At 63.6% G+C, this 27514-nt stretch overlaps 1 protein-coding gene across 2 annotated transcripts; it reads left to right on the top strand.

Moving 5' to 3' along the window:
* Positions 1-1658: 1658 nt before the first annotated feature.
* NCLN (nicalin) lies at positions 1659-18861 on the top strand. Of its 2 annotated transcripts, none has more exons than XM_014796055.2 (15): positions 1659-1937; positions 8564-8754; positions 9526-9670; positions 11479-11573; positions 13696-13776; positions 14948-15051; positions 15418-15506; positions 15580-15719; positions 15924-16102; positions 17282-17369; positions 17445-17483; positions 17558-17718; positions 18302-18355; positions 18448-18526; positions 18662-18861. In XM_014796055.2, exons 1-15 carry the CDS (start codon positions 1754-1756, stop codon positions 18719-18721), a joined length of 1689 nt encoding a protein of 562 aa, XP_014651541.1. In that variant the 5' UTR covers positions 1659-1753; the 3' UTR covers positions 18722-18861. The 2 variants fall into 2 exon arrangements, with proteins under 2 accessions (XP_014651541.1, XP_004441379.1); XM_004441322.2 differs by having other exon boundaries at positions 17555-17718.
* The last annotated feature ends 8653 nt before the right edge of the window (positions 18862-27514 follow it).

Raw genomic sequence — 27514 nt, 5'->3', positions numbered from 1 at the left:
GCGGAAAGCAGGGGACTTAGCTGGGAGGGGTGGGCTGGTCTGTTGGGGCTTTCATGACTCATTCATTCATTCATTCATTCACTTAAGCACTGAATGCCAGGCTCTATTCTGGGCACACACACAGCCTGGCACCTGCTCTCATAGAGGTCCCACTCTGCTGGAGGTGACAATACCTACCTAAGACATGCCCGGCATCATTTCAGTAAGGAGCTAGCCCTGCAGGAGGGTGCGGGGAGAGTGCTCGCAGGCAGAGCAGAGGCAACAGCCTTGAGGCTGCACACGCTGGGTGCATTCTCATGATATTGAGTGGCTAATGTATGCCTTCCTCTTTCCAAGCCCGTTCATGTGGATTATCTTATTGAATTCTTACACACCCCTGGGGGGAGGCGGAGAGCGTTTGATGATTTATCATCATATTTGGCAGCTGAGGAGACCGAGGCTCAGAGAGGGGAAGCGACTTGCCCAAGGTCACACAGCTGGGAGGGGGAGGAGTGGGGACTTGAACCCATGCCGTTAATCAACACAAATGCCACCTGTCACTTGGGACAGAAGGGAGGCCTCAAGTCCTCAGGCGACCGTATTGGAGCCTGGGATCTCAACTCGCTGGGGGCCAGGGCTGTTGTGTTCTGCACCCTGGGGCCTCAGCCTCCTCATCTGTACTAGGGGGTGTGAGTTATTGATGCTCCTCAAGACCCCTGGCCCTGAGACAGTGGGTTCTTAGGGCTGCCAGATTAGAAAATGCAAATTTGGGACACCCAGCAAAATTTGAATTTCTGATGAGTAACGAATACTTTTTTCCCATGAATATGCCCTGAATATGAATAAGCCTAAGTATATTTTTTTCCTATGAGTCTGTCCCAAATATGAATAAGCATAAATATAAATAATTTTTTACTGTGAGTATGCTCCAAATATGAACAAGCATAAGTATAAATAATTTTTATCACTAACTCCTGCAGGAACTCCAGGCTCCGGACTACAAGTCCCATAACCCATTGCGTTATCCCTTTAGGAAACTTCTGTCATGATTTCTTTACTCTCTTTTCATTCATTCATCCAAAAATTGTATAGACCACTCACGGTGTGCTAGGCCTTGTGTTAGGTTATGGGGACACAACAATGCACAGAGCAGACCAAAGTCTTTGCCCTCATGGAGTTTAACGTCTACATTCCTTTGGAGTTTTAAGTGATTTTTCTCCGACTTCGTCCAGGAAGACTACAGCTCCCGTGATCCCTTGTGCTTGCTCGATGGGACTACAATTCCCAGGAGACCTAGCGCACCAGGCTAGCTCCTCGCTTCCTTCATTTCCAACTTCCTTCCGGGTCGCAAGGTCACGTCTTGCCCCCGCGTCTCGCCTCCTTCCTCCCTTCACAACAAAGGCAGAGTTTAAGTAAATCCACTGCAAATAGTTTTCTTTAAGTTTCCGTATTTTCTGATTTGGAGTTTACGTGAAACTTCAGCAGTGTTAGCCAAACAGTCTACCACAGCTTCCTCCATAAGAGAGTAACAGAATAGGCCTACAACTCCCAGGTGGCGCCACGCGCGCGGGAAGGACTACAACTCCCAGCAGGCCGCGCGGCGGCGCGGGGCGGTCCGCGGCGGTGCCCGCAGGACCCCGGGGCGGGCGCGGGCTGCCCGGCGCGGCGCCCGCAGGACCCCGGCGGCTACCCATGCCGAGGTGAGTCCTCGGGAGTCGCCGCCGCCGCCGTCTGGTCACCGCTGCTGCCCCGCGCGGCCCCTCCGCCGGCCAGGATGCTGGAGGAAGCGGGCGAGGTGCTGGAGAACATGCTGAAGGCGTCGTGCCTGCCGCTCGGCTTCATCGTCTTCCTGCCCGCCGTGCTGCTGCTCGTGGCGCCGCCGCTGCCCGCCGCCGACGCGGCGCACGAGTTCACCGTCTACCGCATGCAGCAGTACGATCTGCAGGGGCAGCCGTACGGTGCGTGGACCCGCCTCCCGCCCGGCCTCCCTCCCGGCCTCCCCCCGGCCCGGCCTCCTCCCTCCCGGCCTCCCCCCCGGCCCGGCCTCCTCCCTCCCGGCCTCCCTCCCGGCCTCCCCCCGGCCCGGCCTCCCCCCCGGCCCGGCCTCCTCCCTCCCGGCCTCCCCCGGCCCGGCCTCCTCCCTCCCGGCCTCCCCCGGCCCGGCCTCCTCCTCCTCCCGGCCTCCCCCGGCCCGGCCTCCCTCCCTCCCGGCCTCCCCCGGCCCGGCCTCCTCCCTCCTGGCCTCCCCCGGCCCCCGGCCTCCTCCCGGCCTCCCCGGCCCGGCCTCCTCCCTCCCGGCCTCCCCCGGCCCGGCCTCCTCCCGGCCTCCCCCGGCCCGGCCTCCTCCCTCCCGGCCTCCCCCGGCCCGGCCTCCTCCCTCCCGGCCTCCCCCGGCCCGGCCTCCCTCCCGGCCTCCCCCGGCCCGGCCTCCTCCCTCCCGGCCTCCCCGCCCCCGGCCCCGGCCTCCTCCCTCCCGGCCTCCCCCGGCCCGGCCTCCCTCCCGGCCTCCCCGGCCCGGCCTCCCCCGGCCCGGCCTCCTCCCTCCCGGCCTCCCCCCCGGCCCGGCCTCCCTCCCCGCCCCCCCCCGGCCCGGCCCTCTCCCTCCCGGCCTCCCTGCTCTCGGCCTCCCCCACCCCCCGGCCCGGCCTCCTCCCTCCTGGCCTCCCCCCGGCCCCGGCCTCCCCAGTCCTGGCCTTCATCCCGGTTCCCCTCCTGGGTCTCCAGCCTCCTTCCTGGGTCTGGTCTTCCCCCTGGGTCCGGCCTCCCCTTCCTGACCTCCCTACTCTCGGCTCCCCTCTCCCCCGGGCCTCTCGGGCTGCTCCCTTCCCTTACCCGGTCTTTGCTCCCTGAGGTCCCAGCACCTGCCACTTCCCCTTGTCCAGCAGGAGTCCAGCCCACAGGTCTCACTTGGGCCGCCAGGTTGTTACCCAGGCCCCAGGCAAGTGAGAGCCTGATTGCCTGGACCCCCGCTAGGCCCCCCGCTCTCCTCCCAGTGCCCCAGGAACCCACCGGGCTGGCGCCCACAGCCCGCTGGCCTCCGTCCCTGACAAGGCTTGCATATCCCAGGACCCAGAATCTCCCACCCTCGGGCCAAGCTCCCTGCTCTTGGATCCTTGGGTCCCCTCTTTCACGGATTGCTAGCTGGGCCGGAGTCGCGCTGCCCCAGCCCCTCCCAGGACACTGGGTCAGGCCGGGCGCCAGGAGCTCCCACCTTTGACCTACTTGATGTGGGGGTGGGACTCCTTGCTTGGCCTCCGCCAGGCTGAGCCGCCGCACCCTGCACGGCCCCTGGGCTCCCGGGTGCTGTTTGTCCACGCCCTGTTCTGCCCCCGTCAGGCCTGGCCCCATGTGGAGGCCCATCTCTTCAGGCTCTTGGCCCCCCGGGTCCTGGCTCATGAGCTGGATTCCTCAGAATCTCTCAGCCAAGCCCCCCAGTTCAGTCCCCCCGCTTTTGGGCTCCGGCAGGGGGCTGTCCTTCAGACCCCTGTCTTACTCCCTCCTTTGGTGCATACCCACCCCCTCAGCCCACCTTCCACCCCCCAGCTTCCCGAACCCCACTGGCTCCTTCTCCCGGGATTTCTGGATTGTCTTGGACCCAGCTCAGTCCCCTCCCCAGACCCCCAGACCTGGTCCTGCACAGCTCCGCTCCCCGCCGAGGTCTTGACCTCAGTGCCCAAGTCATTGTAAATTTCTTCATCTGCTCCGGACTGTAGCTATATCTGCTGTTCCACAACCTTCTGGTCTCTGGTTTTTTTCCAGTTTGGTGCCTTAGGTCCCCGCAAGTCAGGGCCCAGTCTCTCCACGAAGGAGCCCCATCCCCAGTTTTAGTGGTCTCGTTCGTCTCTGAGCCCCGGTTCTCCTGGACTGGCCCCTGTTTTTGGAACATCCCAGGCCCTCGGGGAGCCCCAGTCTCTGGGGACGTGATCAGACTTTCCCTCAGATCCCTCCTTGCCCCAGGGTTACGTCGTTTCTGTTCAGGCCAGTGGTTCTCCACCCAGGGGTCCCTGGGTGATGACTTTGTGGGTGTCGTGACTGGGGTCCTGGCATTGAGTGGGTGGGGCCGGGGATGCTGCTCAACCCCCCACGGTGCCCAGGACGGCCCCCCAGAGGGACCCGGCCCCAGTGTCAGCCGTGCCGAGGGGAGACCTGGGTCACAGTGATGCTTCCCAACCCGAGGCCCCAGGCCCCGGGCGGCTGGGCGGGAAGCCGGGAGCCGCTGATGCTGTGGGCACGCTCTGATGCCTTGTCGGGCATTCTCCTGGGGAAGGGTCTTCACCAGCGCCGCCCCGTGCAGCTCTCTGCGACCACGGATGGGTTCTGAATCTTTACTGTCTGATAGGGGAGCCACGGGCCACAGGTGACCACGGGCACTTAGAGGTGCCCCATGCAGTCAAGGAAGGGCATCTTGTGCGTTGTGATAAACTTAAATAGCCACGTGCGGCTCGTGGCTGTCATCCTGGGCAGCCCCGGTCTGGAGCTTCTCTAGTTTTTCCAGAGAAATCCGCAACCCAGGAGGCTCAGGCCCTGGAACTCAGAATAACCCGTTTCCCCAGATCTGAGTCCTGGGCCCCTCTGCTCGCCCCCGTCGTTCCCCGGCCCAACTCGCCCCACTCACAGTCGGGGCCTTGCCAGGCGCCTCCTCAGGCAGCACACCCAGCTTCTCTCTCCGGCCCCTCGGGCGGCCGTCGTCTGGACGCCCGGGTCTCCCCTGGCCCGCTCAGCGCTGTCCTGCTCGCAGCTGATGGCGTCCCCCTCTTCCCCCAAACCTGCCCAGGAGACGGGCTGCGGGATCCGCTGTCTGTTCTGACTGCAGGGCCGCCCTCTCCGTCTCCCTCCGTGCGGATCCTTGGGGACGTTCTCCTCCTCGGTCCCCTCCCTCCCCCGTGCTCGCCCTCAACTCCCTCCTTCTCTTGCCCTCCCTTCTCTGAGTCCTGTCCCCTGATCCTGTGATTCCTTCCCGTTCTTTTTCCCACCTGGCGTCTCTGCCACATGCCCTCCTTCCCAGCCCCCCGTCTTTGTGGCTCCCGGTGAGAGACTCAGACCCAGCGTGTCCCGAGTGGGGCGTCCCCCCAGCCAGTCTGTAAAGACTGCGGGCTTGGGGGGCGAGCACAGGGGCCCTGGCGGGGTGCCCACCCGTCTTGGCGGAGTGTGTCTCATCTGCAGCCTGGGGAGGCAGAGGCCCGGCTCGGAGCTCGGATGAGACCCCTCATGGGGCTCCCGCCTCTGCACCCCCATGCTGGTGTCCCTGGTGGGGGACCCATGGGAGAGGCTGGCGGGATCCAGTGCTGAGCGGGGATTGGGTGTTGGAGGGGCGGCCCCTGGCGTCTGAGGCCTTGCTGCTTGTGCTGGGTGTGGCCGGGAGGGAGCCCCGGATCTCCGGGTGACAGTGCCTCTGAGGGCAGCTCTGCTGGGTCACTGCTGCTGCAGGCTCCCCAGTGTGGGGAGCGCCCCCTCCCCGCCTCCCGCGGGCTCTCCTCCGGGGCAGCCCTTGCTCTGGTCTCTCCTTGCCCAACTTCCTGTTGGCTCCTGTTGAGAAACTCGGGGCGGGTTGCTGGGAAGGCAAGGCGTGTGCTCCGTGCAGAGGTGTGAGCCGGCCTGAGGGACAGGCCGTCAGCCAGGGACGGCCGGGTGTGACCTCGCCCCCTGCCAGGTGGACTCTGGCCCCCCCGGGGTGACACGCCGCTCAGGCCGCTGGGTCTGTGCCCACGCTGCAGTGAGAGACCCACTCACGCCCCCTCACTCGATGCGCTAGGAGCCGGGGACGTTAGCACCCCACACCCACACGGGCGGGCTTGCTGGGCCGGGGCCCTCCACCCTTTGTTGTAAATAAAGTTTTATTGGCACACAGCCGGGCCGGGGTTGGTGGTCTCACGCGCAAAGGCAGGGTGAGTAGTTACATAGACACCGTGTGGTTGGGAAGGCGAGAGGATCGGCCCTCCGGCCCTTGATAGAAGAGTTTGCTGCCCCCGTTCGGGTCTGGTCCCGTTGTGGGGACCGCCGACTGCTCTCCAGGTGTCCACTGCCCATCTTCGTGGCGTCCACCGAGCCCAGCCTCTGCCCATCCTGACGCCGGGGTGAGGGGGCTGTGCCAGCTTTAAGGGCGTGTCGGCGGAGGTGGTCTCCGCCCCTGGGGCCCTCAGAGTCTGGGGGGCTGTGGGGGGATGGTGTCCACCGGCTCTGCCCTCCCCCACCTTCCCTTCTGTGGCCTTGCTTCCTCCTGGAAAGGGGGGTCCTGATTCCTGCCCTGCAGGAGCGGCAGGCCCAGGGAGAGGACGCACACAGTAGGCCCTCGAGTCCCCACCCCCAAGGTGACATTGGAGCCGCCCCTGGGAGGCCGCGTGTGTGGCGCAGGTGGGGCACGGGGGAGGGGCCTTCCCGGCATTCTCGGAGTTTCAAGGGCGTCCTGAAGGTCTTTGCCACCTGCCCCCGCCGGGCCTGCGGCCTCAAGCAGAGAAAGGCCCTGGGAGGGGTGGGGACAGGAGGGTTGGGGGCGGAGGCAGGGAGCCCCCTGGCCTGGGGCGCACGGCCCACCCTGGCTCCTTGGTCGCAGGCCCCCTGCTCCTGAGCCGGCCCTCCCCTTTCCCACCTGGGCGCTGCCACTCCTGTGTCCCTCCGGCCGCCTCCCGCTGACCAGCCCCTCAGGACGCCCCGTTGGAAGCGGGCCCTCTCCCGTCTGCCCACTTTCCCAGACGGCGTTCCTGGAAAGCAGAGGCGGGCCCTGCGCTCCTGGCCCCGAGCCCGAGCCCGAGGCTTCGCGGAGGCCTAGCGCAGTCACGTCCTCGAGAGCATGGGTGTCGCCTCCCCGGCAGTCCTGCAGCCTCGACCGACCTTCAGAGCCGGCTGAGCCGCTTCCCTGCATCAGTGTTTTGAGCGTTCCCTGTGTGTGTGTCAAACTGGAGACCCCGGGGGCCACATGCGGCCTCCACGTGCGTTAGGGTTTGTTGACTTGTGCATCCCGGGTCGGCCTGCAGCGTTTGAGACGTTTTGGACTCTGCTTGCCCTTAAGTTGTGGCCATTTGACGTACGAGTTGGGATTTCTGGCAGCTTCCCAGCTGGGTGTGGTGGTCCTGGCAGTTGGCGGCTGCCCGAGCCCCTTTCCCCCGTCCACGGGGACGGTGCTCCTGTGGGAAGCCGCAGAGATGTCTGCGCCCCCTCCACGGTCCTACGTTGAACGTCTACGTGGCCTCTCCCGGGTACCCCTCTCCACCAGAACGCGCTCGAGGTGGCTGTGCCCCCGTGCCGTGTCCCAGGGCCCTCGGCCGTGGGACAGCTCTCTGCGCCGTCCTGGTTCCGTTGTCTGGGCAGAGCTCATGAGTGGGCCGGGGTCCGAGCCCGGAAACAGCCTCTCGCTCCCTCCCTGGTTCTCGAGATCTTTCCTGAGCTCTCAGCAGAGATGGGAGTTGGTGCTGCGTACAGAGCAAGGGTTCCCACCTGGGTGACTGCCCCCCAGGGGACGCTGGGCCACGTCTGGGGACGTCTGTGGCTGTCACACTGGGGGTGCTCCAGGCATTGAGTGGGTGGGGCAGGGGTGCTGCTTGGCCACCCACAGCGCCCAGGACAGCCCCCCAGAGAGTGACCCGGCCCCGGTGTGGAAGGCGGTGGAGAGCAGTAGTGTGTCCGAGCTCTCTGGGTCGGGGACAGCGTTTGTCTGTTCCTTCTCCCGGCCTCTGTTCGTCAGGAGCCTGCAGGGCCGGGGGTTGCCGTCGGGGCTGCGTTTCTCCTGCAGGAAACAGAACGAGGTCGCCGCCCCCGGAGCCCCCAGTTCAGTTAGGGGAGCAGATGGCGAGTAGCCGTTCCGAAGGATGCTGCGTCCTGCTGGGGAGAGGAACAAGGCGGCCGGAGAGCCCTGAGGACAAGAGGGAGTCCAGAGAGGGGCTCAGGGCAGGACCGGGCGCTGGGAGCCGGGGAGGGCAGGCCTGTAGCCCTGGGGCTCCCCCGCTGGGTGACGGACTGGAGTGGGAGCTGGGACCACCCAGCAGCCGAGGGGGGCAGGAGGGGTCGGATTTGGTCCGCGGGCATCTGTGGACCTGCGTCCAGGGACTGGGAGGGGGCCGTCTGGCTTCCAGTCCGGGGCCCCCGCTGGCTTTCTGCGACGAAGGGGCGGCTTGAGCGGACCCTGGTCTCTGTCGGGTGGGCTGACACACCAGTCCCCTGAGCTGCTGCGGTGACGCGGGAGGAGCTTGTCACCACGCCCCGTCCCCTTAGGGGGAGCTGTGCCCGCGAGGCCAGCGGCGGGCAGGGTGCTGGAGGGACGGGGACGGCGCCCCTTCTGAGGGGTGGCTGCCCCTGGGGAGAAGGGGGGCCGCCTGTGCCGTGTGCTCCGGAGCGGTGGCGTCCGGGCTGCACCGCTGGGTGGGCCCCATCCAGACCGTGTGGATGGAGGCGCGGGCGGGGGGAGGGTCCCAGCTTTCCCTCGGCTCTCGGGAGCCCCGAGACTCCCCGGGTTCAGGGGGCCGCGCCCGTGGGCAGCGGGGAGCCTGCCCTGAGCGACACGGCCTCGCCTGCGTCCCCGCGGCCGATGACGGGGCCTGGGGCGCCCGAGCGGGTCGCCTGCGGGCTGAGGGTGACCCCCCCTCCCCTCCAGGCACGCGGAACGCCGTGCTCAACACGGAGGCCCGCACGGTGGACGCAGACGTGCTGAGCCGCCGCTGCGTGCTCATGCGGCTGCTCGACTTCTCCTACGAGCGCTACCAGAGGGCGCTGCGCCAGTCGGCCGGCGCCGTGGTCATCATCCTGCCGCGGGCCATGGCCGCCGTGCCCCAGGACGTCATCCGGGTGAGCCCCCCGCACGGGCTCGGCCAGAAGCTTCCGTGGGAGGGTCATGTCACCTCCCTGTGTCCTCCTCCTTCGGGACGTGGGACAGCGCCTGTTCCCCTTCCTCGGTGGTTCCTCCGGAGTGATTCTGACCCTGGGGGACACGGGGCCATGTCTGGGGGCATCTGTGGTTGTCACGGGTCCTGGCATCGAGTGGGTGGGGCCAGGGATGCTGCTCAACCCCCCACAGCGCCCAGGACAGCCCCACACACAGAGAGTGACCCGGCCCCATGTCCGCAGAGCCGAGGGGAGGGATCTGCTTCGAGTTTCAGGGGTCTGATAGGGTCCCACGAGACATGGGGGGGGAGGTGGTTTTGCACATGACCAGGGGTGTGGGGCAGCTGAGGCAGCTCACGCCCGCTGTCTGTGCGGGTCCCGGGAAGCCAATATCTGTCACCCACTTAGAGCCGAGGACGTGATGGCCAGTGGGGGTGGCACAGCCTGCGGTGACACCAGACCTGACCCCAGACCCGGCTCTGGTGCCCATTCTCCCAACGTACTTCCTCCCTGAGGGGGACTGTCCAGGGGGCCCCACAAGCATCACCATGCCTCGCCCGTCCGTCCTTGTCCCCTCCCCTCCCCCTCCTGCCCCGTCCTTCCCTCCAGCGTGACCCCGGCCTCGTTAGCCAGTCTCACAGCAGGCGTGCTCCAGGCCCCTGCCTGCCCGCCCTCTGGGGGCAGCCAGCGGGCTCCCCCGGGCCAGGGGCCCCCTGAACGTGTGTCTCTCCCCAGCAATTCATGGAGATCGAGCCCGAGATGCTCGCCATGGAGACCATCGTGCCCGTGTACTTTGCCGTGGAAGACGAGGCCCTGCTCTCCATCTACGAGCAGACGCAGGCCGCCTCCGCCTCCCAGGGCTCTGCCTCTGCAGCTGAAGGTGGGCTCGGGCTGCGGGCACGGGGGCGGGCACGGGGCCCTTCCCAGTCGCCGGCCGGGGTTGGGCTGTGCATTTCTAGGACATTGTTAAAGCCATCACGTGGCGTCTGTCACCCATCCTTAACAGTGCAGGTCACCGCCTCAACCCGGAGCTGCAGTGTCAGTCTCGGGGCCGGGGGGCGGGACCCTGCATTTTGCAGCCCCCAACCCTCCCCACCGCCCATTCCCAGGCAAACCAAAGCTTGAGAACCGCTGGTTTGGAGGGAGGGGTCTCCCATCCGCAGCCCCTGGATGGTTGTGGAAAGCATGAGCGTCCATTGGGTTTTCTCTGTCCGTTCTACCTGCCGGGTGAATTCCGGGTGTCTCGTCTCACTTGAGTACATCGGGAGGGTCAGCAGCCTTCCTGGGGAGAGGAGACCCCGTGCCTCCCACCCCGTGGGCTGCAGAGGCTGCAGGGGGCTTGCGCAGGAGTGGGCCGTGTTGGGAGTGAGCTGGGAAAAGTGACAGAAGAAATGGAGCCGAGAGGAGCCGCCAGTGCTCTCCTCACCCGCGGAAAGGGCCGGAGCAGAAAAGGGGAGGACAGAGCGGACGGGGCGGGCGGTGTGCTGACCCGGGCAGACTCGGCCCGCCGCCTCGGGGACACAGTTTGATAAGAGGTGCTTAAGCTGTGAAAGGTTGATTCCTCCAGGCCAGATTGTCAGCTGTGTGGGTCTCTAGCTTGGGGGCTGGCAAACTGCGGCCCGTGGGCTGCCTGTTCATGTGAATGAAGTTTTATCGGCACACGGCCAGCCTTTACAGAGGGTTTAGGGCGGCTCTCGCTACACCAGCAGAGTAGAGTGGCTGCGACAGACTGTCTGGCCCACAGAGCCGAGAATACTGACTCTCCGGCCCTTTACAGGAGGAGTTTGCCGTCCCCTGGTCTAGATTCAAGTCTTGACGGGGGCCGTCTGCATGGTAGCAGCAGAGGAGTGAATTTGGGGCAGACCTAAATGTGCAGTTAGAGCAGAGGGGAGGAGGAATCGGCTACTTGGTGGAATATCATGCAGCCACTAAAAATGACTTTGGGATGGGATTTTTAGTGGCACGAGAGAGCGCTTATTTTGCGTTGGTTAGTGGGTAAAACAGGATATAAGTTCCCAAATATTGATCACAACTGTCTTTGTTAGAAATCGCTTGCTTGTTTTGGAATACGTTAAGATTCAGGAGAAGTTGCAGAAATACCGCAGAGTCCTGAGGGGTGCTCTTCTCCCCACTGATAATGGCTTACACACGCGTCACGATCATGTTCTGAAACGCGCCAAGAGAAGAAGCGGGCTTGGGAGAGGGGGAGCTCGTGGGCGTTGTGGGGCAGTCCCTGGCCCCGGCTGAAGAGTGGCGTCCACGTGGACCGTTGGCTTGCACTGAGACGGAGACGGAGACGGTGCCGCCTGCTCACCGAGAACAGGTCACCAGACCTCGGTGCTCACGCCGTCCCGGGGTTCGGGGCTGGCTGGAGGCTCGTGGGCTGTCAGACGGGAAACTCCTGTGTCTGGGTCACCACCGGGGTGACCGTCTTGTCATCTGCATGCCAAATTGGTCCTGGGGAGGCTGAGTCTGAGGGCGCCCGTGCCCTCCCCGCCGCCTGCCTGGGGTCGGGGTGTCTGTCTCATCGGCTCTTCTAGACGCTCACGGGCCCTCCCGTGTCCAGTCGTTGTGTTGCGTTCACATCTGTGTGGTGACTGCTGCACACACACCACGCACCCTAGGGTCTGGGTGTCGGGGAGACCAGGAAGCCCCGGGGCTCCGCTGACCCTCCCCTCCTGTCCCCAGTGCTGCTCCACACTGCCACCGCCAACGGCTTCCAGATGGTCACCAGTGGGGTCCAGAGCAAGGCCGTGAGTGACTGGCTCATCACCAGCGTGGAGGTGAGTGCCCGCCACACCGAGACGGGGGACCGTGGGCGTCCAGACTCCTCAGCCCCAGCCCAGCCAGCCCAACCTCGCCCGACAGCAGACTGGCCGCCTCGGCCCGTTCCCTGCTGGAGGGAGCCTCTGATAGGGACGTCGGGCCAAATCGCCCGCCCGCCTTGCTCTGGGAGGAGGCGGGGCCCCCACCAGCCCCGCCACCTGCTGCACCACCGCCTCATCCCACCGCAGGGCCTTTGCATGGGCTGTCCCCGCCTCACAGCTCTCCCCGCAGGCCCGGGGTGGCCGGCCCCTTCTCGGCACGTCATGTCACCTCCAACCCTGTGTCCTCACAACTTTCTGGGGCCACACACCCCCTGTTTCCTGAGCTTGGCTGAGCCGGGGGAGAGCTGAGCTCTGGGTGCCTGGGTGGCCGATTATAGCAGCACGCCAGACATGAAAGAGCCCAGCCCTTAATCGCCCAGGGTGATGGTGTGAGGGGGCGTCTAGGCCAGAGAAGACACTGGCTCCCCCCTTCCGTTCTCCCCTCCTTGGGGGTCAGCCGTGGGGGTGGTCTCACTGGGGTGGGGGGGCCGGACCAGAGGCTCCAGCAGCTTTAAGGGCCCAGGAGTCAGGAGGGGGCGAGGGGAGGACCGGGAGCAGGAGGGTGCAGAGAGGGGGGTGTCCTCAGGGTCCCCTCCCCGCCGAGGAGGCTTCCGCAGAGAAGGGACCAGGGACGAGGGATGTGGATACGGGAAGAGCGTGGCGGCCGGGGCTGCGTCCTCGACGGCGGCTCCTCAGACCCTGCGTGTCCGGGGTCAGGAGTGGGGGCGGCTTCCCCTCGAGGCCCACCAGGCGAGGCCTTTGTAGACACCCGTGCTTGGTAACCCGGGGCCAGTGTCACCGGTGTCTCTTTCTCCTGAGTAGCTGTCACCGTGTGGCACGTTGGGAACTTGTGTGTCATTTGTTTTTTTCCGTTGGCCTGAGCTCCATGTGCACTGAGACCACGTTCGTTTTGGCCTCTCTTGTGTCCTCAGAGCCCGGCGCACAGTAGGCCCTCAGCGAGCACTTGTAGCCGAGCGTGCCGGTCCCCCAGCCCTCTGCTGGGCCAGGCAGCGCCTTCGGTGTTAATTGGGCTTCTGTGGGCGCCAATCCCCAGGGCCTCACCCCAGATGGTGCAAGGCTGCTCGACCGCCCCCTGGTGTCGGCGCGCAGGCTCGGGTGGAAGTTGGGGTGCAGCCGCGCTCTGAGCCGCCCCTTCCCCTCCAGACTGAGTCCTCAGGGCCGTGCAGCACGGAGTCAGGCGAGAATCCCATGCCTTTCCGCGAGTGCTGTTTGAGCCCCCACTGTGCGCGGGAGGCAGCGGCCAGCGAGATGTTGTTCCTCCCTCGCAAAGCTCACTTCCCGTTAGGAGAGGTCTGGGGGCGACGGAGGCGCACTTAGAATAAATGAGGCAGAGGAGGGCTCTGCCGGGCGGCGGGCGCCATCACCAAATGGCCCTTCTCGTGGGTTTGCAGGGCTTCGGGGGCGTCCCGGCTGAGAGCCTGCAGCCGAGGGGCAGTGAGGGGGACCCGGGCTCTGGGGGGAGCGGGCTGGACAGGCCAGTTCGGGACCCGGGGAAGCTGGTGCAGCGTCTATGCAGTTGGTACAGTAATAAGATGAGTACGTTTTTGAATATCTCAAAATCGACTGGGCAGAGAAAACCCACACTGGCCGGGTCCTTGCGGTCTGGCTCCCGGAGGTCAGGTTGCGCTGGGGTTGGTCCGGTTTGCTCTGGGGTAACAGCAGACAGAGTCGCCGAGGGTCTGATGGGCCCCTCTCGCCATTTGGGGGTCTGGCCTTCGGTTCTGGAAACGTCTGTGCTGCCGCGAGCCCTGCGTGCTCCCTGTTATCCGTGTGGGAAGTGGGGGCGGGGAGGGAGCGGGGCGTTAGGCCTCCCTCCGCTCTCCCTGAGCCCTGTCGGCCCTCTGTCTGCGTTTGTAAATAAAGTTTTATTGGCACACGGCCACGCGGTGTTCATGTTCGTTCTGAGCAGTTGTGACAAAGGCGTAGAGCCGGGAAACCCAGAAATACTGTCCCCACCGCCGCCCTCGCCAGGTGGAGCGCCCGGCCGGTGGGTGCTTCACAGACTGTCTCTCTGCAGGGGCGGCTGACGGGGCTGGGCGGAGAGGACCTCCCCACCATCGTCATCGTGGCCCACTACGACGCCTTCGGAGTGGCCCCCGTACGTACGCGTGCCCCTCGGAGGGGGGCCCCCTCCCCTGTCGTCTGTCTGCTCCGGGGCTGCGGTGTGGGGGGCAGCGCCGGCCCTCTGAGGGCCCTTCAGGCATTACCTCGGGGCCCCGTGAGGACCCCGCGGGGTGGGCGTCTTCGTGAGGCTGACACGGAGGCTGAGCAGGGGTGGGGCTCTCAGCCGGGCCAGGAATTGAGCCCGGGGTGTCTGTGTCGGGTCCCCAGGACCACCCCCCAGTTTGACAAGCCACTGGGAGGACCTCAGGACTTAGCAGTGGTCACCCTCACGGCCGTGGTTTGTACAGAGAAAGGATAATGAGCAGAGGTGTAGGTCCACGCCCAGGAACCAAACCTGGGCCACCAAAGCGGAGCACGCCGGACTTAACCACGAGGCCACAGGGCCAGCCCCATCTTTTTAAAGCATATAGTTCAGTGGTTTCTAGGACGTTCACAAAGTTGTGCTGCCGTCACCACTGTCTACTTCCAGAACATTCCATCACCCCTAAAGGAAGCCCCGTCCCCATCAGCAGTCACCCCCCCATCCCCTCCCCAGCCTCTGACAACCATGAACCTACTTTCTGTCTGTGGATGTGCCTATTCTGGACATTTCACATCAACGGAATCACACACCGTGTGTCCTTCTGTGTCTGGTTCTCTCCCTGAGCGTCGTGTCGTCCCTCCCCGTGAATTTTAATGCCATCCACACAGGATATATCAGTTTGTGGACTGTGACCTTGGGAGGGTCCAAGCCCCATTAGAGAACGCGAGATTTTTTTGTCTCCCCGAGAACTGATTGTCGCCCTGTTGGGAATGTTGCTTCGGCTCAGAGGGCCCAGTGGGGGGCGGTGGAAGACGGGTGGTCCGGCTGGAGGGAGCCTGTGCCGACCCCCACAGCATGGGGTGCGGGGTTCCCGGTGCAGGTGCCGAGGCCAGACGGCGGCCGCCCCCGTGGGTGCACGCGTGGACCTCCCCCCGGGCGGGGGGCAGAGCTGCGGGGGGCTCGGCCCTGCAGACATCGGGGTGCTGTCAGTCCGGGGTCCGACCAGAGGACGGGTCCAGCCGCACGCTGGAGACGTGGCCCCGGGGGCGGGTGGGGGTTGTTGAGGGTGGGCAGCTGCCCTGGGTGGCCTTGGGTGACCGCCGGCCTCGTCTCCCGCCCGCAGTGGCTGTCGCACGGCGCAGACTCCAACGGGAGCGGCGTCTCCGTGCTGCTGGAGCTCGCCCGGCTCTTCTCCCGGCTCTACACCTACAAGCGCACCCACGCCGCGTACGTGCCCGCGCCAGCCACGGGGCCCGTCACCCCCGTCCCTTTGAGCCTCGTGGCCAGAGGCGGCTCTGACCTGGGGAAGTGTCTGTGTGTTGAGGGGTGCGGGTGGGCCGGGCCTGGAGCTGAGCCCCCGCCCCCACGGGACACGGGGCCACGTCTGGGGACATGTGTGGCTGTCACACTGGGGGAGCTCCTGCATCGAGTGGGTGGGGCCAGGGATGCCGCTCAGCCCCCCACAGCGCAGAGAGTGACCCGGCCCCGATGTCACAGGGTCGAGGGGGCCCCTGCTCTAAGGGCAGGTCAGGGTTTCGTACTCGGGACCACCCCCTCGCTGTCGGGGACCAGCTGACGCCCCCGCTCCCCCAGGTACAACCTGCTGTTCTTTGCGTCCGGAGGGGGCAAGTTCAACTACCAGGGCACCAAGCGCTGGCTGGAGGACAACCTGGACCACACAGGTGAGGGCCGCTGGCCGGGCGGGGCAGGGGGGGCCCCGGTTCTCGCGCCCACGCCGGCTCTCGCCACCCGCAGACTCCAGCCTGCTGCAGGACAACGTGGCCTTCGTCCTCTGCCTGGACACCGTGGGCCGGGGGGACGGCCTGCACCTGCACGTGTCCAAGCCGCCGCGGGAGGGGACGCTGCAGCACGCCTTCCTGCGCGAGCTCGAGATGGTGCGCGCCCCTGCACGGACGGGCCCCCCGCCCCTCGTCACCTGGTGTCACATCCGCCGGGTGTCAGATCGGGCACTTTGTAAACGAGGGACCCCGCGTGGGGGCTTCCCCCCACTTCCCAGACGCGGGAGGTTCGGGGAGGGCCCCACAGAGGCTGGCGGGCCGGGGCGCGGGGCGGCGGCCCTGACGGCTTGGCCGGCGCAGGTGGCGGCCCACCAGTTCCCAGAGGTGCGCTTCTCCATGGTGCACAAGAAGATCAACCTGGCAGACGACATCCTGGCCTGGGAGCACGAGCGCTTCGCCATCCGCCGGCTGCCTGCCTTCACGCTCTCGCACCTGGAGAGCCACCGCGACGGCCAGCGCAGCAGCATCATGGACGTGCGGTGAGCGCGGCGAGCCGCCTTCTAGAACGTTCTTTCCGGAGTAGACGGGCACCCCGAGGGAAGGAACCCGCCTTGGGGAGGTGGGGGGGGCACCGGCGTGAGCCTGGCAGTGTGAGGAACGGAGAGGAGGGTGGCTCGCCTGAGCCCGGTGAGTGAGGGGCTGGGGTCAGGGGTCATAACCTCCCTGTTATTGGTGGCAAGGAGGGCAGAGCGACTCCCTACACGTGACCCCTAGACACTGGGCACCTCAGTCCACCCTGCTGCTCAGACGCCACAGCTCCTGCCTCCGGGCCTTTGCACGGCTGGCCCTGCTGGTGGCCTGGAGAGCTGCGCCCCGTCTCCCCGGCTCCTCGCGCCCCCTCAGGGAGACATCGCCTCCCGATCCTGTCCTGCTGTCTCTCCGGGACACCGGGCACCTCTGGCTTCCATCATTTTGTGACCTCACGTCCCGTCTGTCTGTCTCCCCCACTGGCATGTCAGCCCTCAGTGGGCTGGGTTTTACGGTGGCCTCGGTCACTGTGTCCAGGCTGGGTAGGCTCACTGGCTGGCCCTGGGCAGCAGCCTGGCTACTGGACACAGATCTGCTGGGGGGTGACGAGCTGGTCCCAGAGGGGGCCCAGAGGGAGAGCCAGCACGGCCGGTCCTGGGACCTCGGAGTTTCCTAGAGGGCTTCCTGGAGGAGGTGGTGCTGGAACCGAGGGCTGTGAGCTGGATTAGGGCTCCAGGGCAGAGGGAGCCGAGAGCAAAGGAGAGCTGGCGGGAAGGAGGCACGGGCCCCCCGCTGGTCACCCCTCTGCCCTCCCTGGGAGGCCCCGTCCCCCACACCCACTCAGATCAGTGACGTTTGGCCCCACAGTTCCTTCTTACGGGTCTGTGGCCGACAGTCCTGGTGTCCCCTGGCTTGTGGCCACGTCACCCCCGTCTCTGCCTGTCGTCACACAGTCATCTCCCTGTCTGCGTCTGGGTCAGATGTCCCCCTTAGCAGGGCACTGGCCGGTGGACTTAGGGCCCCCACCCCAGCGTGCCCTCATCTTATAACCACGGCCGCAGAGACCCCACGTCCAGATTGGCTCACGGCCTCAGGTCCCGGGAGGGCGTGACTTTGGGGACACTTCACCTCACTACAGGGTGTGTGTATATATTATATATGTGTGTTTCTCCCCAAATCTGCCCTCGCAGGTCCCGGGTCGACTCTAAAACCCTGACCCGGAACACGAGGCTGATCGCGGAGGCCCTGACCCGGGTCATCTACAACCTGACGGACAAGGTGAGCCCCCCGCCCCCGCGAGCCCCCCGCCGGCCGGGCGGCTGGGACTCAGGCCCCGACCCCCTCTCTCCGCAGGGGACGCCCCCGGACATGCCCGTCTTCACGGAGCAGATGGTAACGGCAGGCGGGCGGGCGAGCGGGGGCCCCGGCGGGCGGGGGCCGTGACGGCGGCCGCGTCCCCGCAGCAGATCCAGCAGGAGCAGCTGGACTCCGTGATGGACTGGCTCACGCACCAGCCGCGGGCCGCGCAGCTGGTGGGCAAGGACGGCCCGTTCCTGAGCACGCTCGAGCACTACCTGGGCCGCTACCTGAAGGAGGTGAAGCCACACCACGTCAAGGCCGACAAGCGGTAAGGCCCGGCCCGGACGGGGGCCCCGGAGCGTCCCCTGCGGCCTCCTCCCGGTCCCCCGTCTGCCCTCAGGATCCAGGCCCCCAGGTTTTGTCTTTTTTCTGTTCGGTGCATCCCAGCTTCCCGGCTAGGCCGAGCGAGCACCTCCATGCCTTGTGGTAGGAGGGGCGCCTGGGGGCATCCAGGGGCAGGAGACGTGCCCCAGACTGCTCGGTGCCCCTCGCTGGCTCTCTGTCTTCCTCCCAACTCCTGGGAGACAGAGCGTTTGGGCAGAAGAAGAAACCGAGGCTCAGAGTGGACCCACAGCCCTGGAGCTGGGGTCTCTGACTCCCAGGCCGTGGTCGTTCTCCCTCTGTAGAAATCCTTCCCAGACCAGTAAAGTTTCTGCAGTCACCATATTTCATTTTCAAAGAGTGTGTTGACCCCAAAAAGGAAGTAGGAAAGATGTTACTTCTTGATGAAGGACGGTTCTTCCCTCAGAGGGACAGGCTTCCGGGTCCCAGGGTGGGCGGGGCCTCTGGGCAGCCTGGCCTCTGGGGGCGGCCGTTGTGGGGAGCCCACTGAGAAAGCGCTGTCTCCCCAGGGACCCCGAGTTCGTCTTCTACGACCAGCTGAAGCAGGTTATGAACGCCTACAGGTGAGCCCAGTGCCCGCCGGGGGCCGCGGCCGCGGGACAGCCAGGGCAGGGGGGCCAGGCCCATGCCGCCCGCTGACCCCGCCGCCCCCCAGGGTCAAGCCAGCCGTCTTCGACCTGCTCCTGGCCGTCTGCATCGGCGCCTACCTCGGGACGGCCTACACGGCGGTCCAGGTGAGCGGGGGCCCGGGGTGGGAGGAGGCGCGTCCCCGGCCCTGCCCGGGAGCACGTGACCCCGCGCGGCCCCCGGGCCTTCCTCGTGGTGGGTGCGCTGGGCCCCGGCCTCACTTGCGCCCCCGCCGCCCCCAGCACTTCGACCTCCTGTACAAGATGGTGCAGAGGCTGCTCCTGAAAGCCAAGACACAGTGACCCGGCCCCGCCCGCCCGCGCCCACCGCCTGCGCGCCTGGCACCCCGAATTACAGAGTTTTCCGTGTTGCTCTGGAGGACCCGGGGCCTTCTTTCTCGCCATGTCCCTTGAACTCCTTTGGAGGAGCGGTTGGCGGTGTCCTGGGGCCAGGCCACAGACTCGGGGACAAGCCTGGCGACGGCCCTGCGATGAAAGGGCACGCGCCCCTGCAGCCTCGGCGTCACTCAGCCTTTGATGCTGACGGGCGACTGCAGGCCGAGGGGTCAGGGGCTGCCCGCATGCTGGTCTGCGTCTGATGCCAGCCCAGCCCCACTGTGACTCGGATGCTGTCCTCCCTCCTGTCTGGCTCTGGCCCCTCCCGCGGACACCTGTGCCCCCTGCCTGCTGGGCTGAGGGAGCCGGCTTGGTGTGGCCTTGGGACGTGGTCCCCAATCCTGGGGGATGGCGGGCGGCTCCCCAACTCCCACCTCCAACCCAGCCCTGCACTCGCCCTCGCTCGGCTCAGCTCCCTACTGCCCTGCTGTCCTCTTTCCGAGCCTGGCCCTCCAGGCTTTCCCAGCGCTCCGGCCTGTCCCCCTGGGAACCCGGGTCCCTGGGGTGGGAGGGGGTCCCGGAGGGGAGAGGCCCCAGCCCTTCCACTAACTCCCGTCTCACCCCGGCTCCCTGGGCCTCGGTTTCCCCATCTGTGCAAGGAAGATGCGTCCTTGGGCAGCTGGGGCGTCCATGTCCCTCCCGGGGCGTCCAGGTTGGGGGTCACAGGAGAGCGTCTGCTGAAGACACGGCCGTGGGCCCGTGGGGGCCTCCCTTCCCGGGACTGGAGGGGGAAGGTCTGGGCCTGAACCCCACAACCAGGCGCCTTGCGGGGAGGGGTCGGGGAGGGGCCGCCAGGGCCGGCTGACCTCAGGGAGCCCCAGGTGAACCCACCTGTTAGCAATATACCCTCGAGCGAGTGCCGAGGGGAGGGGAGGGCCGACGGCTCCACGGCCACCGGGGCGTCTCCGCCTCCATCTCGGCCCCCTGTGCCTGCCGGGCCTGTCCCTCCCGGGTGGGGTGCCGGCCCATCGGGGGGGTTCCTCTTCGTCCCCCTGTTCCTCCGCCCCGCTGCGTGGCCCGTCCCCCCACCCCGAGACTGTCGACCGAGGGGCGGGGGCTCCTCCTCCCCGGGCCACAGGCTGGCGTGGATGCAGTTGGACGATCAGAAAATAAAGCCATATCGAGAGATCAGCCTCGTGTCTCCTGTCTGGGAGTGGGTGGCGGCTTGTGACAGCCTTGGGGTTTGATCGTCCCCACGTTTGAGGTGGTCTGGGGGCCGTGTGTAGAGTGGGGTCCCCCCTGCCTTCTGCCCGGCACCCGCCCGGGTCTGTCAGTCATTTCACAAACGCTCACTGAGCATCTGTGTGTCAGGCTCCTGGGACAGGGCAGATGGACAGAAGACGGGCTTCGAGGTGTATGCTTGGGGGGCAGTGAAACAGTGGGGGAGGTGGGGCGTACGGGGGGTGCGACTTAGGGGCGGTGGGGGTGGTGTGTACGTGTCACCCGTGGAGGTCTCGCACCCCTGTACAGCCCCTCCCTGCGCCCCCGCCCCCCTTGTCCCAAGGCGGCCGCTGATCATGTCACGACAGATTAGTCTCATTTGACAGTGGAGGCTGCAAATATCTGCCCCCCTGCTAGAGCTCGGGAAACCACCACAAATGGGAGACCCTGCCCCGGCCACCCTGGGGCTCACAGTTCTTGGGGAAGACGGGTAACAGACAGAAATAATCCTGGGTGGACAGTGAAGGCTCTCCACGGAGGGAGCTTTAAGTGAAATTGGAATGACAAGAAGGATCAAACCATGTGGAAATCCGGGACGGTGTTCCAGGCAGAGGGCACAGCCCGTGCAAAGGCCCTGGGGCAAGACCAGGCCTGGCGTGTTGGAGAAACAGCGAGGAGGCCCCTGTGGCTGGAGCAGAGGGAGGAGGGGGAGAGGGAGGAGGGAGGAGGGAGGGCCATGCGGGGCCTGGAGGGCCTTGGCGAGGCATTTCATTTTGCCTTCAGTGTGATGGGGAACTGTGGGGAGCAGGCAGGCCCAGGAGAGGAGGGATGTGGCCTGACGTGCATTTAGAAAGGTCACTGGCTCTGAGAGGACGGTTATGAAGACGAATCCAGATGCGTGAGGCTCATTCCGTGGGCTCCCCCGGTGCCCCTGAGCGTCACCTTAGGTCGCCATCAGGCTGGGTGGCAGCAAATGATTTGGGCAAAGGCGTCGTCCACGGGGACCCCAGAGGGGTCGCATCCAGTGGCTTTGATCTCTTCCCGGGGGTCTTTGTTTTAAGGCAATAAAACACAGGGAACATCCCTGGAAACCACCTCAGTCTCTCCCCCTTCTGTGCAGAAGCATCGTTCCCTGTTTGTAGGCTTTTCATCCTTTAAAAAAATTTTTTTCCGTGTGCATTTATGAATACAGGACAATATTCAGCCTGTTTTGTGTACGGCTTAAACATTTTTTATAGATCGCATCATGCTGTCCTCCTCTGGAATTAACTCTTGCTTGTGTATGTCTCGCACACACACACTCCTGTTCACGGCTGTGTAGTATTCCGTCCTCAGAAGCCACCTCGAGTTTCACCCAGTCCCCAGCTGATGGACACACATCTCGTGTCCAGCTCTCCACCATCACAAACCTTCCCAGGCGCCTCTTGGGACACCAGGAGGGAGCGTGTTTAACCAGAGGTCAGCCCCACCGGCCGGTGGCTGAGTCCGGCCCCCAGCTTGTCTTTGTAAATAAAGTTTTATTGGCATGTGGCCACGCCCACTCGGTTACGTGTGGCCCTCGGCTTCCCTCCTGTTCCAAGGGCAGAGCTGAGCAGCCGCAGCAAGACCGCGCGCCCCGCCAGACCCACGGGGCTCCTGACAGGGAAAGCCTGCTCCCCAATCTTCACTCTGGTCTTCCTCCTCTTTCAGAGTGGACGAGGAGGACCTGTCATTTTGCAGTGGACGCACATCCTTGGCTTTTGAGATTTCCGTCCCAGCCCTGAGATTTACCCCTGCCTTTCATCACCGTTTTGACCTACGGAAGGTCCAGAGGAAATCGAGTGGGGGCGCCGAGTGGCTCGCTTAAAGGGAGCGTGGCTCCAAGGGGCTGCGGAAACTTCTCCACCCGCGGCCCCACATGGGGCGTCCTCCATCCACGCCTGCCGCCTGCCCGGGGACCGGAGACCTCAGGGCTGGGGACGAGGGCAGGGAGTGACGCTCGCAGCCGGAATCCAAGACATGCCCGGCAGCGTCCTTCACAGTCAAGAACATTCCAGACCCCGCGCTGCATGCTGGGGCCGTCTCTCCTCCCTCACCCTGGGGTTTTTCCGCCTCCTGGCCTCTCGCTCGGCTTGTGTGGAGGATCCTGGCTGGGCTTTTGTGGAATGTCCCTCACTTGGGGTTTTATTTTTAAGATTTTATTTTTTCCCCCAAAGCCCCAGTAGATAGTTGTGTGTCATAGCTGCACATCCTTCTAGTTGCTGCATGTGGGATGCGGCCTCAGCATGGCCGGAGAAGCGGTGCGTCAGTGCGCACCCGGGATCCGAACCCGGGCCGCCAGCAGCGGAGTGCGTGCACCTAACCGCTAAGCCACGGGGCCGGCCCCCCACTTGGGGTTTCTTCTGTGTTTCCGCACGACCGGCCCAGCCTGCGCGTGGGGAGGGGGTGGGATGTCACAGAATGTCACGGAATGAAGTGGAAGTGGGGATGGCGTGTCCTCGGAGCAGCGTCCTGCCGTGTGAGCCCTGACGGCGTGCACCATGTCATGTCTGCCGGGTTTCTAATTCCAGAACATTCCATGACCCCAGAAGGAAACCCCGTCCCCATCAGCAGTCACTCCCACCCCCTCCCCAGCCCCTGACGACCAGGAACCCGCTTTCCGTCTGTGGATCTGCCTGTTCTGGACATTTCAGGTCAATGAATCCTACAATATAGGAACCCGTGCGGTTTTGACTGCACGTACCGGAACGCGCTGGGGCTGGCTCATTCAGAAAAGGGGGTCTATTCATCCTTTTCTCGTCACCTGGGGAGGAAAAGCCACCGACGAGTCCCAGGTTCAACGTGGCGCAGGCTTGGCCCCACGGAGCTCTCGTCGTTCCCGACCTCGGACTCCCGGCCAAAGAATTCACCGGCCCCGGGGGCAGGCGTCCACTCCTGGCCCAGCGGGCTGCGGCCGGAGGGGCGGAGCCACGTCATAGGAGGGATGGGGACTGCCGTGTGGTGCTCCTGGGGGACGCGTGCCCAGCTTCCGGGCGCTCAGAGGGCGGGCGTGCTTCAGCCTCCCGGAATGTGCTAGAAGAGTTACGGGCAGCCTGGGCAATGAGGGGTTTGGAGACACAAAGGGGTCAGGGCCAAAGGGCATCAGAGTCCGGGGAGCCAGGGTGAAGCTGGCATCACCCAGGGAGACAGGACAGCTGCCCCCCCACCACAGGGCAGTTCCCTGCTGTTCTCGCCCGGGCTGGTTCTGCCCACAGGGGACACTGGGCGACGTCTCGGGACATCCATGGTTGTCACAACTGGCGGCGCTCCTGGCATCAACTGGGGGGGCCGCTAGGGATGCTGCTCAACCCCCCACAGTGCCCAGGACGGCCCCCTACAAACCATACGACCTCACATGTCCACAGTTTTCTTTTAAGATAAATTTATTGAAGTTGGCATGATTATTTCGAGAACCCTATTCTGGGAGACGAACACTGAGCACGTGCAAAGGCCCTGGGGCAGGTTTATGAAGCAACAGAGGTCCAGAGAGCCTGGCGACTTGCCCAAAGCCTGCCAGCTCCCGGCTCCCCCCGGGCTCTGCTGCCCGCTCCTTGCTTCTGCAGTGATGGCCCACATCGGGGCCCCCTGCGGTGATGCTGATGTGGCCAGGGTTCCTCTGGCTGATGATAACCCAGAGCATCGGCCCTGTGGGCCCCACAGGCCTCCAGGTGCATGACCTCAGTTTCCTCGGCCCCGACCCCTTCCCCGATACGGCCGAGGCGTGTCAGCAGGTCAGGGAATAAACTCCGGGAACAGGTATCACTCCGGAGGGGAAATGCTGAATCTAAGCTCCCAGAGGTCAGACGCCAGCGAGACCGGGCCCCTCCCCGCCCCGTCCCCGGAGTCTGTTTTGGGTGGAAGAAAGGGGCTGAGAAAATACGTCTTCAGCTCGCAGGAGGGCTGGTGGGCTTTTATTTTTATTCTTCTTACCGGCTCTCCGGGCGCAGCAGAGGCCCACAGGCCGTGAGCATCCCACTCGGGTCTCCATGGAGACGGAGCCTGTCTCCAGCCCGGCTCCTCCAGCCCTGCCCCGGCCGAGCCGAGGACCCGGGGCTGGCAGGGCGGGGAGACCCCTCACCCCGGCTCTGCTCCTCACCCCGCCCTGATGCCCTGCGCCTGCCCGGGGGTGGGCAGGGGGCTGCCGGGAACACTCGTGATAATAGCCGTTTACTGAGCGCTGAGGGTGTCCCAGGCGCTAAGCCCCACGGATTGGCTCACTGAATCCACGCCAGGGGCTTCATCCTCTTCCCCCTCCTTACACTTGGCAAATAAGGAAACTGAGGCTTGGCTGTCTAGAGTGTGGGGAAGACGGTGTGGGATCGCGGGAAGTGTGTGGGCCCCAGACTCGGGCTGGCCGGGTTCAAATCCCAGCCCTCGTGCTGTGTCACCTTGCACAGGTAACTTGACCTCTCTGGGCCTCAGTGTCCACCTCTGTAAAGTGGGTATAGGAATAGTATTTACCTCTTGCGGTTGCCATGAGGATTGGGCGGGGCCCGGGGTAAGCTCACCTGGGGAGCAAAGTCTAAGGGGATGCCGGAAAACTCCGTCATCAAGATAAAGAATATTTTAATGCAGTTTTTAAAAAGTCAAAATTAATGACCCCCAAATCCATAATGAACAAAATGTCACCGTTTTAAATAGAATGCGTATTACTGAGTTTTCCTTTGGGCTCAGCGTGGCATTGTGACTGGTCCTGTCTCTGTTTTAAACTAAAAATTAATTTCAATTTAAAAAGAAAGGAAACAAATAAATTAAAAATAATAAAATCAGGATCGGTAACAGCGCCAGGCTGAGCCAATGGGAAAAAGCAGCAATACCGACCCTGTCTTTCTTTAAAGTTTAATACTTTGTTCGTCATAATTTTTTTGCATTAATTTTGAGTTTTAAAAATACTGCATTAAATATTTGTATTGTTTTTTCTCAATTCAGTGACTTCTAGTATACTCACAAAATTGTGCAACCATCTCCACTATCTAGTTCCAGAACATTCCATCAGCCCAAAAAGAAACCTCATCCCCATGAGCAGTCACTCCCATCCCCTCCCCAGCCCCTGACAACCACTCACTCACTTTCTGTCTGTGGATGTGCCTGTTCTGGACATTTCACATCAATGGGATCACACACCGTGTGTCTTTCTGTGTCTGGTTCTCTCACTGAGCATCGTGTGTTCAAGGTCCATCCACGGTGGGGCTGTGTCAGGGTTTAACTCCTTTTCATGGCCGAGTAATATTCCATCGCATGGATATGCCACAAATGAAATGTAGTATATGCATACAATGGAATATTGTTTATCTTGACCGAGTTTTTCTGGTCTCTCCTCTTGGATTTTATGCACAATGTGAGGACCTCACCCTAGTTCCGGCCCTGATGGTTAAATTAATATTTCCTATAAGTTGCTTAGCTCAGTGCCTGCTGTGGAGCCCCTGAGATCATCCCCTCCAGCCCAACACAGACTTCTGTCCCCCAGTCACTCAGCACAGTGGTCTCCCGGCTACAGTCACGGACCTCCTCGCTGTTTCTCCAGCTGTCAGGCAGTTTCCTGCCTCAGGGCCTTTGCATGTGCTGCTGCATTGACATCTTAGCTCAAAGGTCACCCCCTCTGAGCAGCCTTCCCTGAATTTGCCTCCTGAAGCCATCCCTCCACTCCCCTAGCTGTTTCCTTGGTTGCATTTATCATAGTCTAAAAGAATCTGTTTATTTGTACCCATCCCAGTGGTTTGTTGTGTGGACTGAATGAGTTCACACCTGTCAAGTTGTTAGCACAGAGCCTGGAACCTGGAAAGAGCTGTATAGTTTATCAATAAACAAGTAAATATATAGCATATTAGAATTAAATTAAAATGGGTATAAATGCTCTGGAAATAAAAGGAAGCTTGAGAAGGGAGGTAATGGTGGATGAATGATTTTCGATCAAGTGGACAGAGAAAGTGATGGGGGATTGAAGCAGTGGGCCATGCACCATCTGGGGGAAGGGCATTCCAGGCAGAGACCACAGCCCGTGCAAAGGCCCTGTGGCGGGACAGGGCCTGGCATGTTGGAGGAACAGCGAGGAGCCCGTGTGGCTGGAGCAGAGGGAGCGAGGGGGAGAGACGGAGGAGGGGAGGGCAAGGAGGGGATGGGGCAGGTCGGGCAGGGCCTGGGGGACCGCGGGGAGCACCTTGGGCTTTAATTTGGGGACATCTTTGAAGAGTTTTAACGAGGGGCATCATGACGCCCATAGAGCACTTGGCCCAAATGCGTCGATATCCTTTGAAGTATTTTGAACAGTATATTCACATAACAGTTGTGATAAAAAGTGTCACTTCTGGTTGCTGTTGATGAAAACACAATGTTTGCTATTTCTATTCAATAAATAATAAAAGTGCTGAGCACAGCGCCTGGCACAGAGCATTATCAAAGTGTTCCATCTTATTGCCGAAATTATTATTCTTATTATTAATGACTTACATACTTAAAGTGCCGGGGACAGCCAGGTCAACGTCAGGTAAGCATCCTCTAGAACAGTGCGCTTTTAGTGTTTTTCTTGTTGTTATCAGTGGGAGGAGCCAGTGCCACCTGGAAGCTGGATCTGTCCTGCCCAAAGCTTCCTGGTTACTCACCCAGAAGGTAGGGGTTGTGGGCCCACTGGCCTCAGTTTCCCTGCCGGGACTGGGCACGGGGATGCAGGCTGTGCAATACACGCGGGAGACGGGATGCGGGACGTGGGGTGCTGGAGGTGGGAGGCGGGATGCTCGCGGGATGGGGGATGAGGGATGCAGGATGCTTGTGGGATGCAGGATGCACGCAGGATACAGGACGCTCGCGGGCTGCAGGATGCTCGCGGGATGCGGGATGTGGGATGCAGGATGCTCGTGGGATGCAGGATGCTCGCGGGATGCGGGATGTGGGATGCAGGACGCTCGCGGGCTGCAGGATGCTCGCGGGATGCGGGATGTGGGATGCAGGATGCTCGTGGGATGCAGGATGCTTGCGGGATGCTCGCGGGATGCAGGATGCGCATGGGATGCAGGATGCTCGCGGGATGCTCGCAGCATACAGGATGTGCGCTGGATGCAGGATGCGCGTGGGCTGCAGGATGCTCGCGGGATGTGGGATGTGGGATGCACGATGCTCGCGGGATGCAGGATGCTCGCGGGATACAGGATGTGCGCGGGACGCAGGATGCGCATGGGATGTGGGATGTGCGCAGCATACAGGACACTCGCGGGATGCAGGATGCGTGTGGGATACAGGACGCGCGTGGGATGCGGGATGTGGGATGCAGATGCTCGAGGGATGCAGGACGCTCGCGGGATACAGGACGCACGCGGGACGCAGGATGCGCGCGGGATGCAGGACGCTCGCGGGATACAGGACGCGCGCGGGATGCGGGATGTGGGATGCAGGATGTGGGATGTGGGATGCAGGATGCTCGTGGGATGTGGGATGTGGGATGCGGGATGTGGGATGTGGGATGTGGGATGCAGGATGCTTGCGGGATGCAGGACGCTCGCGGGATACAGGACTCGCGCGGGATGTGGG

This window comes from Ceratotherium simum, chromosome 39 (assembly GCF_057802395.1).
Source record: "Ceratotherium simum simum isolate JZ-2026a chromosome 39, ASM5780239v1, whole genome shotgun sequence".
NCBI lineage: Eukaryota > Metazoa > Chordata > Mammalia > Perissodactyla > Rhinocerotidae > Ceratotherium > Ceratotherium simum.
The sequence above is the reverse complement of the archived record's forward strand: the minus strand, read 5'-3'. Positions and strand labels throughout refer to the sequence as shown.